General features: G+C 43.0%; 1 protein-coding gene across 9 annotated transcripts in view; it reads left to right on the top strand.

Moving 5' to 3' along the window:
* The window catches only part of RYK (receptor like tyrosine kinase), a 146,784-nt gene that overhangs the window by 116,830 nt on the left and 16,312 nt on the right, over positions 1-13,642 (top strand). For all 9 annotated transcript variants that reach the window (XM_042853419.2, XM_042853417.2, XM_065557112.1 and 6 more), the window contains 2 exons: positions 5,554-5,623; positions 13,298-13,430. In XM_042853419.2, the coding sequence (XP_042709353.1) occupies positions 5,554-5,623; positions 13,298-13,430 (203 nt within the window). The remainder of the gene's footprint in view (positions 1-5,553; positions 5,624-13,297; positions 13,431-13,642) is intronic.

Consider the following 13,642-nt stretch of genomic DNA (forward strand, 5'->3'; position numbering starts at 1 on the left):
CAGAGTAGCTGCACACAGTGGACTGTCAGTTTTGGGCTCAGGAAATGAGCACTGAGGGGTGGGATCAGATCGTGATGCAGGTATAAGATGACGAGCGGTGGCTGCAGACGTTTTGGATATGTTAAGCCACCTTCCTGGAACTGTGTGCGCCGCTTGCTCCAGCAGTGCAGCGCAAGGACACCAGAATGAGGGCTGCCCTCACAATGGAAAAGCGAGTGACTATCGCTGTGTGGAAGCTGGCAATTCCAGACCGCTACCAATCAGTTGCAAATCAGTTTGGAGTTGGAAAGTCCACCGTAGGGGTTGTGGAAGTGTGTAGGGCCATTAGTCACTTCCTGCTATGAAGGACAGTGACTTTGAGTAATGTGCAGGAAATACTTGATAGCTTTGCAGCAATGGGATTCCCTAACTGTAGCGGGGCAATAGATGGCACGCATATCCCAATTTTGCCCCCAGACCATCTTGCGGTGCCATCGATCATAAGAGCTACTTCTCTATGGTTTTGCAGGCGCTGGTGGATCACTGGGGTGTTTCACTGACATCAGTGTGGGTTGGTCAGGGAAGAGTCATGATGCATGAATCTTTAGGAACGCTAGACTGTATAGAAAGCTCATGCTGAGACTTTCTTTCGAGACCAGAGATTCCAATGGGGGATGTGGAAATGCCATAGTGATTCTGGGAGACCTCACCTACCACTTGCTCCCCTGGCTCACGAAGCCTTACACTGGGAATCTAGACAACAGCAAGAAGTGCTTCAACAACAGGCTCAGCTGGTGCTGAATGACCATTGAATGTGCCTTTGGCAGATTAAAAAGTCATTGGTGCTGCCTTTTTGGCAGATTAAACCTCAGTGAGGATAATATTCCGATGGTTTTAGCAGCCTGCTGTGCTCTGCATAATATTTGCAGAGCGAAGGGGGAAAAGCTTCCCTAGGGGTGGAGCGCTAAGGTGGATCATCTGCTTGCTGATTTTGAGCAGCCAGATACCAGGGCAATTAGAGGGACTCAGCAGGGAGCTATTCAAATCAGGGAGGCTTTGAAGGAGCATTTTGACAATGACCCCCAGCAATGTTCCTTCTAATTTTTTCCATCCATGTGCAGAATACATTTTATGTGCACCGAGGTATGTGCCTATGTGCGCCACCAATATAAACACAAAACCTAGATATGAGATATATATAATTTTTTTAAGTTACCATAGGGATAATTACTCCAGCCAGGTTAGGCATTTTAGAACTCACTACTCAAAGAATTAAATTTTAAGTGTAAGAGAAATAAAAATTATGAAATGCATAGACCAGTCAAAACACTAAAATAACACTTTGAAAGAATAAAATTACAGAGAATATATGTGCATTGCACGAAGTAGCAAGAAGTAACAACAATAATGCAAGTATGTGTTGGGAGGCGAGTGTGAAAGAGACTTGTGTGTAAGAGAGACTGTGTGTGTGTTGGCTGGTGGGAAAAGCAGTGCACTGTCTCTCTAAAATGCTTACTGAAAGCTCTCCTGCTCGGTCCTGAGACCTGTTGTCTCTCTCCCTTCCCCCCCACTCTGTGAAGATGGGATACATGGGGTGGGAGAGAGAGAGAGTGTGTGTGTGTGGGGAGGGGGAGAGAGAGACTGAGCTGGCTGCTGGGGAAATCTCAGAAAAAGTGCACTGTCTTTTTAAGAAAGGCACGCGCTCAGACCGCAGTAGCTCCAAGTCCTCCTGAGCCAGGCTGTCCCCTCTGCCCTGCTCTGTGGAGATGGGGTACAGGGGAGGGGGACACCCTAACATCAGCATTCTCCTCCCCACTCTGCACAGCCAGCAGGAGGGTCCCAGGAGCAGCTGCAGGATGGAGCAGCGTGGGGGAAAGGGCACCTGAACACATGCTGCTGGCTGTATGTGCTCTATCAGCTGGGTGCCACTTAAATCTCTCCTGTACAGCTGCCCAAGCGTGCAGCTTACAGGGAACACAGCCCCAGTAATGTGTCTTTGTGATGCATTTGGCCAGGCAATGTTTACTTGCTGCCTTGAATGACCCCCTTAATGCTTTCTTCCTGAGCTTTAATTGTAGTGAGCTAATGTTCCTGCCTATAGCCACTGTTATGAATTTTAGCAGCAGATACTGTGTGCATGACGCACAGACTCACTTTGTTTCAAAGACTATACTTTTAATTAAAAGGATAAAATGCCTTTTTTTTATTTGTTTGCAAACAGGACATACCAGTGAGGAACAGTCTCTCAGTTAAGGCACTCACAGCTGTAACTCCAGCTTTCATCATGAAACCAGTCTCTAGGGAGGGAGTGCAAGGGGTACATGCGGGCAATGTGTTTGAGGGAATTTGGGGAGGGCATGGAATGGCGTTCTGTATTGGCTGCAGGGGGAGTCGTGTACAGATGTGCTCAGACTGCAGCGCTATAAGGGACTTGAGCATCTCTGTCTGGTCCTCCAGTAGCTTTATCATCCACTCCTGCTCCTGTCTCCTTTCCAGGCTATCCAGTCTGAATTTGTCATTAACTGTCTCCCTCCACGCTCTTGTTTTGCTATCTGCTGTATCTGTTGACTGCTGCACTTTGTGAAACATATTGTCCTCACTATGGAGGATTCCTGGGACAAACTTTTCCACTGCTCCCCCACTGCATAGCTGTGTAGGCTCTGTTGTTAATTTCTACCCCTTATCCCTCCTCTGTCATATAACAAAGTAAATGAGACGGTAGTCGCCTATCCTCAGTGTGCATATCAAAGCAAAAGGCATGCTTACCAGAGCTAGCCTCTCCTGCTTCAGGCACACCAGAGCCAGCGTGCTGGGATTGGCAGACCCCTCCATAGTCAAAATGAGGTCCTGGCTTGTCACGTCACCAGACGACCCTATCACATGTCCCACGTCCCCCCTCTAGCTCCATTTCCTCATCTACCACTTGGTCTTCGGGGTTGACTGCTGGCTGTTGCCTCCAGTCCCCCGAAGTATCCATGGGGCTCTCGGTGGTGGCATTGGGTTTGCCACAGACTATGGCTCGCAGCTTCACATAGGAGCAGCATGTCTTTGGTGCCACACCAGAGCGATGGTTGGCCTTCTGGTATGCCTGCCTCAGCTCCTTGATCTCAGCATAGCACTGCTGCATGTCCCTTTTGTGTCCATTTTCCTGCATGCCACGAGCAATCAGCCCATAGATATCAAAATTACTACAGCTTGAGTGAAGCTGCAACTGCACAGCCTCCTCTCCCCACAGATCCAACAGCTCTGGTGTACTCCAAGCAGGACCATGTCTGTTGAGGAAAGCCAGCATGGTCAGCTGGGAACATGCTGTGTGAACAGTCCGTGCCGAGCAAACAGGAAGAGGAATTTCAGAAATTCCTGGGCCTAAAATCCATGGGCGCATGTCTGTGTAACTGCAGGGCAGCAGAGTTCAAACTGCTGACCAGAGCAGTCCTGATGGACATTGTGGGACACCTCCTGGAGGCCAATTAGGGTGGCATAAGTAAGCTCAGTGTCTCCACTGACGCTGCATCGCTCAGCGTCCCAAAAAGCTCTGTGTTGCTTGTTGACATGGTTTTATTTTGTTGGCATAACAGAGGAGTTACATCGGCAGAAGGAGCATTTCAGGGTGTACACCCCCACTGTTTTGTTGACAACAGCTAACTTTTGTCAACAAAACTCTGTAGTGTAGACAAGGTCTCCATCTTAATAAAATGTTGAGGTTTCTCTCATTTGGTGCACAAGACTACATAGGAATTTTTGTCTCCTTCACTGCATATTTAAATCGCTTACCAGAAAGCTCACCATACCTTTTCATAACATGAGACGTCAAGCCTTATAAAACCAGGAAAGGCTCAGTTAAGGCCTCAGCAGCATATATCTCCCCAAAAGCCTCCTGTTGCAAGAAATACTACACAGATTTCTACTCCCACAAAATAACCTTAATCTGCCCTGTAGGAATGGCAGTAGGAAACATGAACGGAGTACCTTACTCCTCTCCATTTCCTCTCTGCTACCAATGCTCCAAATTAGGACTCTTGTTCAAACAGTCCAATGGGATCTTCAGTGTGGCCTGTGTACCAGCATTGATGTGGGGAGTAATGGCTGATGATTAACAGAAATCATACTGAGCACACTAAGCTGCTTCAGGTCTTTGCTTCCAGCAGCATATCCACAAATAGAGGCCAACAGTCCACTAGGGGAGTTTGTACAGTGACTCTCCTGCCGTGAAGGGTGCCAGGTAGGGAGAAAATGATATATATCCCTGAAGAAGAGCTCTTCATAGCTCAAAAGCTTGTCTTTCACCAATAGAAGTTGATCCAAGAAAAGATACTGCCTAATATCCTGGGACCAATACAGCAACATTTATCCCTGTGATACTTGTCCCAAGCACCTTCCCTTCCCTCTCTTCCTTCCCCGCCCCCAATAGCATCTCTTTACTTACACACATTCACCAATTGACTCTACTCCCTCTTTCGCTTAACCAAACCATTCTCACTGCTCCATCCCAGCTCAGAACAGCTTCAAATACCTGTCTCCCTGCTCAGAAACACCCCCTCTTGCCTCACTGGGAAACTCCAACACTTCCAGGCAGGAAGCGCTACAGGTGAGGGTTTATAGTAATCAAACATAGGATTGCTACTAACATGAAATTGCCATATCAGATTAAACCAGTGGTTCACTATCCTGGTCAAAAGGTAACCAGTACCAGACATTGCAGATTAAGGTGTGACCCCCTCATAATGGACATTAATAAAGTAACATGCCCTTACAGGAAACGCTTTGCTCACACCAACCAGTTGACTTACCCCATAGGTACAAGGGTTTATGCATTTTACATTTGTATCTTATCTAATGTAACTGAATATTAGGCATCTATGTGAACAAGATGACATTTTGAATCCGACCAAGCTCAGATTCAGTATCTTGTGGAAGTGAATTCCATAGGTTGGCTATGCATATGTGAGGATAGGAAGGATTCTGGAGCAGTTGTAAGAAAGCTTCAATAAGGGATTTTCCTGAATATGTTTGTCTAATCCTTGTTTTGTTTTTGAAAAGACATTTTAAAAAATTAGGAGAGGAAATGTATAAACTTTTTTTAAAAATAAACCCTCATTTTTAATTGGTCCATTTTTTTGCTTGCTGTAATATGTGATTGTTGTAGAGTTCTCGCTGTAAGTGTATGGGTTATTTTTTGTGAGTGGTGGTCAAAGGGAGCAGTGTTACAAAAATGGCCATCAAAACTCACCTACCTTACTTTATATTTAGTTAAAATTAATAAATCTAGTAATAAATCAAATCGGGTATTCTTTAGTGTGCAGTTGAAGCGTGAAAAAATATCTAGTATATCCACAGCTGGCTACAAGTTGAAAATAAAGAACATTTAATGCAGATAACTACTTTTGCATTCACTTCAGAAGGATCTTGAGTCAGTTCACTTGATTTATTTAAGCTGGCCTGTTGAAAATCAGTTTTGGTCACTTGTGCATGTGCCTATTTAACCAGTTTTGTAAAAAATTACACTTTAGTTTGTTTGCAGAATGAATATTGGTCACAGTTCCTTCTTGTCTTGTCTTTTTTTTTTTTTTTTAGATCAAGCCTCAGAAGTGCAAGTGACAATGATGCTGACAGAAAGCTGTAAACTCCGAGGCCTTCATCACAGGTGAGTACTGCTACTTTCACTCTCACCGTAAGAGGCTTTAAATTAAATTTATATCCATGTGTATTGAAAATAATATTTGTGTCTTTTCAGTGCTAAAAATTTCAGAAACAAATCACTTCCCAACTTAAATGTACAATACTTCAGCCAAAAAATGTTTGGCAAAGTTATAAAAATCTGAAAAGACCCTTTAAGAATGAACACTAAAGTAAAGAGCATTTAGCATGCACCTTTTACCACCTCACAGTCCCATGAGGTGCTGCAGGCACTTATTCCAGAGACCATATAAATTAACAAGTTTGTTACATGTGCTGTCTTGCTGATGCTGAAGAAGGCAGCATATGTGCTGTCAGACTTGCACCCACACCCTGGTTATCTTCCAACCATAGCCAGTAACACAGTCATCACAAAATCCTGCCAATAATTCCTGTACACCACTGTGACATACAGATAGTCTGGAGTGTACCCTGGGTATCACCCCTGCCCTCTAATCTGGGGTGCCCTTTACATTGCTTTACTACTCCAGCCTCTAGTCTGGACTGCTCATAAACAGCCTCCAGCATGCAGGTCAATCCCAGCTATGTCTGTGTGAGCTGCAGCTAACCAGCCATGCTTTGGCTCTTGCTAGCCTTGATTATATTGTGGGGTGACCCCAACACACCCCCAGTCCTAATTTCCCGCCAGAAATGTATGTCCTGTACTGCCCAGCCCTCTCCTGGATGGTACAAGCTTATTTAAAGACTGTCATTTTATTAATAGAAATTATATGCACACATCTTGTTATCTGAAAGAGAGTTTCCCAAACACTTCAGTTCAAACACACTGGGTTAGATAAAACAAGTTTATTAACTACAGAGAGAGCAATTTTAAATGAATACAAGTAATGAGTCCTAAACGTCAAAAATGGTTACAAGAAAAATAAAGATAAAATGCAACTAGTGCCTAACTTAACAAACTTATGTTAAATTCAAAGCAAAGTTTCTTACCACGTGCTCTCAACAGTCTCACTGGACAAACTTCTTAGGCCAGGACCATTTCTGTTTAATGGCTGCTTCCTTTGTCCATATTTATGCAGTCAGTCGATGAACGATGGGGAAGGTGGAGGTGCCTGGGGTTGTCTGCATCTTCTTATAGTCCTTTCCTTCCTTTGGGAAGTATTTCCATCTGGGAGCAAGGAGAACAGGCAGTCTGTTTGGAAGGGGACTTTTCATGCTGTTTCTTTACTAAGATGTAGATTTCCCCCCTCCCCCTTTCCTGCCAAAGAATGGCCGCTTAGTGAGTAGTTGGCCCATCAGCTTATTTACACCTGTCTGAGGCATCAGTTTGCCCTTTGTCTCTGAGAAACTGGTTTGGCCATTCCCCAGACACCTCCGGAAAACTTACTGGCCATGTCTACACTACAAAATTAAGTCAATCTGACTTATGTCAGCATACTGCTGCCACAGTAATTACATCGCTTGCGCATTGTTTACACTTGGCTCCTGGTATTGATGGTGCACATCCTCACCAGGAACGCTTGTATCAGTTGTACTGTCAGCATAGTGCATTTGTGGGACAGCTCCTGAAAGCCAGTAACAGTCGAGGTAAGCAATGCCAAACTACATCGACCTTGACTACACTGCTCACGGAGGTGGAGTTAAGTCAATGTAGTGGGGCAGTTCCGTCGGTGAGAGTGAAATTAAGTGTAGACGCTTCATAGGTCGACATAAGTTGCCTTGCGTTGTCCAAACTCTGTAGAGTAGACCAAACCTTAGGGCTGGTCTACACTACCACGGTAAATAAATCTAAGTTACGTGAATAACGTAACAGAAGTCGACGTAGCTACATCCACTTACCACAGTGTGTACACTGCGCTGTGTCAGTGGGAGATGCTCTCCCATTGATTTAGCATGTCGTCACCAGATCAGTTAAATCAACACCACTGCATCAATCGCAGCAGTACCAGTTTAGCCGGTAGTGTAGATGTGGCCCTAGTCATAATCTCAATTTATGTTTATAACTTCACATATAATGCTGCTACATGCATATTGCCATGATATTATTGGTCAGAAAATAGAGTTTTTAAATGATATCTCAGAAGGCATGCTTGGTACAAAGATTACACTGCTCTACAGCCAAAATGCTTCTGAAATAAATGTAGTCAAACTTTACTAATTCTGGGTCACTGAGAACGAAAATGATGCTTAAAATTGTTGATTGGCTCTAGTTTTCAAGATATGCTATTGGGTCAGTATATACGACCCTTATAGACTCATAGACTTTAAGGTCAGAAGGGACCATTATGATCATCTGGTCTGACCCCCTGCATGCTGCAGGCCATAAATCCGTCCCTACCCCTTCCCTGGACTCTGCTGTTGAAGTCCCCAATCCTGTTTTTAGTGACTTCAATCGGCAGAGACCCTCCTGCTAGAGATCCCTGCCCCATGCTGCGGAGGAAGGCGAAAAACCTCCAGAGGCTCAGCCAATCTGCCCTGGAGGAAAATTCCTTCCCAACCCCAAATATGGCGATCAGTAAGACCCCAAGCATATAGGCAAGAGTCTCCAGCCTGACCCCTGTTAGCCATTATACTATTTACCTACCATTGCTTGGTTTTCCTTGACTACTATGTTTTACCATTAAACCATTTCCTCCATAAACTTATCTAACTTAATCTTAAAACCAGACAGGTCCGTCGCCCTCACCGTTTCCCTCGGAAGGACGTTCCAATATTTCACCCCTCTGACGGTCAGAAACCTTCGTCTAATTTCAAGCCTGAACTTCCCCACGGCCAGTTTATATCCATTCGTTCTTGTATCCACATTAGTACTAAGCTGGAATAATTCTTCTCCCTCCCTTGTATTAATCCCTCTAATATATTTAAAGATAGCAATCATATCCCCCCTCAGCCTTCGCTTTGTCAGACTAAACAACCCAAGCTCCTCTAGTCTCCTTTCATACGACAGGTTTTCCATTCCTCTGATCATCCTAGTGGCCCTTCTCTGCACCCGTTCCAGTTTGAGTTCATCTTTTTTAAACATGGGAGACCAGAACTGCACACAGTACTCCAAATGAGGTCTCACCAGCGCCTTGTAAAACGGAAGCAGGACCTCCTTATCCCTACTAGATATACCTCGCCTAATGCATCCCAAGACAGCATTGGCTTTTTTCACCGCCACGTCACATTGTCGACTCATAGTCATCCTGCGGTCTACAAGGACCCCTAGGTCCTTCTCCTCTTCCGTTACTTCTAACCAATGCGTCCCCATCTTGTAACTAAAATTATTAGTCATCCCCAAATGCATCACCTTACACTTTTCACTATTAAATTTCATCCTATTTCTGATACTCCAATTCACAAGCTCATTCAAGTCTCCCTGCAGGATATCCCTATCCTCCTCCGAATTTACAACGCCTCCCACCTTCGTATCATCCGCAAACTTTATCAGCCCACTCCTGCAATCGGTTCCGAGGTCAGTTATAAATAGATTAAATAAAATGGGTCCCAAAACCGAACCTTGAGGCACTCCACTAGTAACCTCCCTCCAACCTGACAGTTCACCCTTTAATACGACCCGCTGCATTCTCCCCATTAACCAATTCCTTATTAACCTCTGGATTTTCATATCGATCCCCATGTTTTTCAGTTGACTTGGGAATGGCGGAGGATAAGTGAGTTATAAAGGGAAGGGATCTCAGTTTAAACCAGAAATGACTGGATCTATGAATAAATCTATGACTGGGTTTGGACAGTACTTGCTTTTGAGGCAAAACAATGAATGATGCAATCTGAAGCTGGTATTGCATCATACATCATATGAATTGCATCATGTTATTCCTAGAAGTCATGGATGATGCAATCATAACAAAGCTTACATCACTCTGCTGAACAAATTGCCCTATATCAGCTCTAGAAATCATACAGTGTCGTGCTCTCTTATTTGTCAGTGTTTGATTTTGCAAAGGGACACATTTCTGTTTAGCTGAAGTGAGCAGAGATGCCTCGTACTTGTGTGAACAGTGCAGATAACGTCTGCTATATTTGTGGTGAAGTGACTTTTGCATCACAAAAGCGCAGTATAACCACTCTGGTTAAGAAAGCCTATCACCTTTATTTTGGCTGCAAAATTGGAGATCAGGACAAGAGGTGGGCCCCACACATATGCTGCAACACTTGTGCAACAAATCTTCGCCAGTGGTTGAACAGGAAAAGGAAATCTATGCCTTTTGCAGTGCCAATGATTTGGAGAGAGCCAACAGATCATACCAGCAATTGTTACTTCTGCATGGTGCCTCCAGTTGGGAAAGGTGTGTCAAAGAAGAAAAAGTGGACTGTGCATTATCCAAACATTCCATCAGCTATACGCCCAGTACCCCACGGAGAAGGACTGCCAGTTCCTGATGCACCAGAATCGTTCTCACTTGAGTCAGACGAGGAGGAGGAAGAGGATGAAACTTCTGGTCCTGAACTATCAATGTCACAGGACCCACATTTTCTCCCATCCTCCTCCTCTGAACCACACCTCATAACACAAGGTGAACTGAATGACCTTGTCAGGGATTTGGAACTACCCAAGAGTAAGGCAGAGCTGTTGGGCTCCAGACTACAGCAGTGGAATCTCCTGGCAGGTGATGTTAGGGTTTCCATGTTCCGTGACCGTCAAAAGGATCTTGTCCCATTCTTCTTCATGGAAAGTGATCTTGTAGCCTGCAACAACATCGATGGTGTGATGGCAGCCCTCAACATCGTTCACAATCCAGATGAGTGGAGACTGTTCATTGATTCATCGAAGACTAGTCTTAAAGCTGTTTTACTGCATAATGGCAATGTTTTGCCATCAATTCCAGTTGGTCATGCAGTCCGTATGAAGGAAACCTATGACAACATGAAACAACTTTTGAGGTGCATAAACTATGACCAACATCATTGGCAGCTTTGTGGCGATTTGAAGGTTGTTGCTCTCTTGCTTGGTCTGCAGACTGGATACACAAAGTACTGCTGTTTTCTCTGCGAATGGGATAATCGTGCAAGAGATTCCCACTACATCGAGAAAGATTGGCCACTCCGACAGGCATTGGAGCCTGGGAGGAAAAGTGTTCAGCATCCACCACTTGTTGAATCAAGGAAGATTTTGTTACCACCCTTACACATCAAGCTGGGTCTGATGAAGAACTTTGTCAAGGCCATTGACAAAACACAAGCAGCTTTCAAGTACCTCCGTGGAAAATTTCCAAGGTTAAGTGAAGCTAAGATAAAGGAAGGTGTCTTTGTTGGTCCTCAGATTCGTGAACTTCTTCGAGATGATGCATTTGACCATGCACTGCGTGGCAAGGAAAAGACGGCATGGAAAGCCTTCCAGTTAGTGGGAATAAATGTTCTCGGAAACAACAAGGCAGACAACTACAGGTTGTTGGTGGAAAACCTCCTCAAGGCATACAAAAGCCTTGGTTGCAACATGTCACTAAAGATACATTTTCTGCACTCTCATCTAGATTTTTTTCCACCGAACTGCGGAGCAGTGAGCGACGAGCACGGTGAGCGATTTCACCAGGACATTGCAACAATGGAGAAACGCTATCAGGGCAAATGGAGCCCATCAATGCTTGCAGACTATTGCTGGACAGTGACAAGAGATGTTCTATTTAATGAATACAAGAGACAAGCCAAGAAGCGCCGAGTAGACACTGAATAGGACTAAACTATGTACATAATAGTTTTTTGCCTTTTGTTTCATAATAAATTTGATTTATATAACCCTTTTGCTGATTTTTAAAGTGTTACATAAACAGGACAGGTGAAATATTATCATGTAAAGCAACCATAAACACATGAAAAGACCTAGGTTTACAATTTATGATTAAAACTCTATCTACACAATATACATAGACATAAAATGTAAAAACTTAAATATCTTAGAAACAGTAGCCAATGAGTTGTTTTAATTGTCATATTTGAATTCAGCACATCAAAATACATAATAAATAGCACATTTTAGCTCTGAAGCAGACGACTTCTCAAAAACTGTAGACCAGTGTTATTACAGTAGCATATATAGGGTGTGGACTCGGGTACATTCTGTCACCACCTATACTTCCCGCTATTAAGTATTCTTGCATATCAAGAGATAAATCCTGCCAATAGTGTTATAACAATGATCAACAAGGAGTAGAATGGATGCAAAAAAAATATAAGCCTCCAAGCAGTACTATGTGTTGCTAAATAGGAAGCATCTAGGATGTAAGAATGCTTAATAGCATGGGTGTAGTGTACATGAATTATTGTCATGATTTTTGGAGTCTGTATTTAAGGGAGTTATGTACGTCATCCAAGACAATCTCCATTCACTGGGGTTTGAGATATCACTGAGGGCTTCGTTTGGTCTTCAAGATCTTTAACTGGTAATAGCAAGTGAGCAGGAAGGAACCCAGTTTGACATTCAAATCCAGCTTGACATTCAAGTCTCACGTATTGGCAATTGAGTAATCTTGTAATCTGAAGGAGTTTGATACGGAAATCATTGAAACACAAACAAGATCCACACTGCCTTTTTAAGTCACTTTTCTTTGCAGAGTCATGCTTAATTTAAAGTTCTAGTTTATGGCTAAAAAGAGAGATTGGATTAAAGGAAATAAACAAAATAATGCTTCCCATGAAAATGCTCAAATGTATCAGTGTAGAAGTATATTTGCTTTCTTCTCTCCTCTCCCCCAATCTGATTTCTGTTTAGATTGTAAACTTTTTCTGGGGAGGGGCTCTTTTTTTACACGCACATGCACACTCGCTCTCTCTCTCTCTCTCTCTCTCTCTCCCTCTCTCGGATCTGGGATGCTGAAACAGATTTTAGAAAGAGGGCTTTGGAATTTGCATCAAAAGTACTATATAAAGTAATTACTAGTGGTGGTTGAGAATTTTGTAAATGACTTTTCCATAGTAAATTGGGGAAAACTTGAAACAAAATATTATGTGGGTAGCTTTGACCAAGATTAAAATTGTTGAACAGAACCGAAACACTTTATTTTGTCAGTTCAGCATTAAACTGGATCTGCTGTTTTGCGTGGTGCATCTTAGGAGATTCAGCCAGCCCGTAATAACACAATAGCTTCAGCACCCATAAATCCCCGCAGCACCACAGGCAGATGAGTTTAAAATTAAGCTGACTCAGAATGAAACATTTTGATTTGGCACTTCCAACCCAGTGTTTTTCAGACTTTTGTTCCATGAAAATATTCAAATATTGACTTTCCTTCCTTGTGTAGGACAAATGTCAAACTATCATTTTCCAGCAAAATGGAAATGCCAATTTTTTGCTCAGTTCTATAAACTATGCTTACTGTAATATAATGGAATCTGTAACATGTATAGGTGCATTTTAAAGAGATGGATACATTTCCAAACTGAAGATACACTCATAGTTTGTAAAGGATAATCTTCAGTGGGATTTTATCTTTAATCAGCTTTGGATCATGCAAAAGTTTTTTTTTTCTTGATGGAAAACTACTCAGATGTTTGCACACATTCCTAAACATGTAGCTTCAAGTTATTTGGAGACCTTGTTACTTTATTTTGTTAAATAATCTATTGCCTTTTCTACTGTACTTCTATTTATCATTTATATTGGGTTCTTTTGTTTAGACAACTTGCTAACTTTGATCAGATATCACCTTTCTAAAATTTAGGAGCATCTGCTCTCATCTTTCAGGAACCTGCTCCCTATTACCCATGTCAGTATAGAAGATGGGGAGAAACCCATGGTGCTGCTGCCTTTCATGAACTGGGGGAACCTTAAGCTGTTCCTGCGCCAGTGCAAGTTAGTAGAGGCCAATAATCCTCAGGTAAGAAACGGCTAATTTAAAAACTCAATGTTTTAGTTGGTCGAACTTTGTTCAGACTTAAAGATCCAGCTGTGGAGACATTACAGGGATGACTTTTCCAGAGTTGAATGAATTGGAAAGCCTATTATGTAGTTGAAACTTAAAAGCAGACATGGGAAGTGTATATTTTGTGGTTCACAAAAAAAGTAATTTTTCTGTGCATTTATCACAGA

The sequence above is a fragment of the Chrysemys picta genome, chromosome 9 (genome assembly GCF_011386835.1).
Source record: "Chrysemys picta bellii isolate R12L10 chromosome 9, ASM1138683v2, whole genome shotgun sequence".
Lineage (NCBI taxonomy): Eukaryota > Metazoa > Chordata > Testudines > Emydidae > Chrysemys > Chrysemys picta.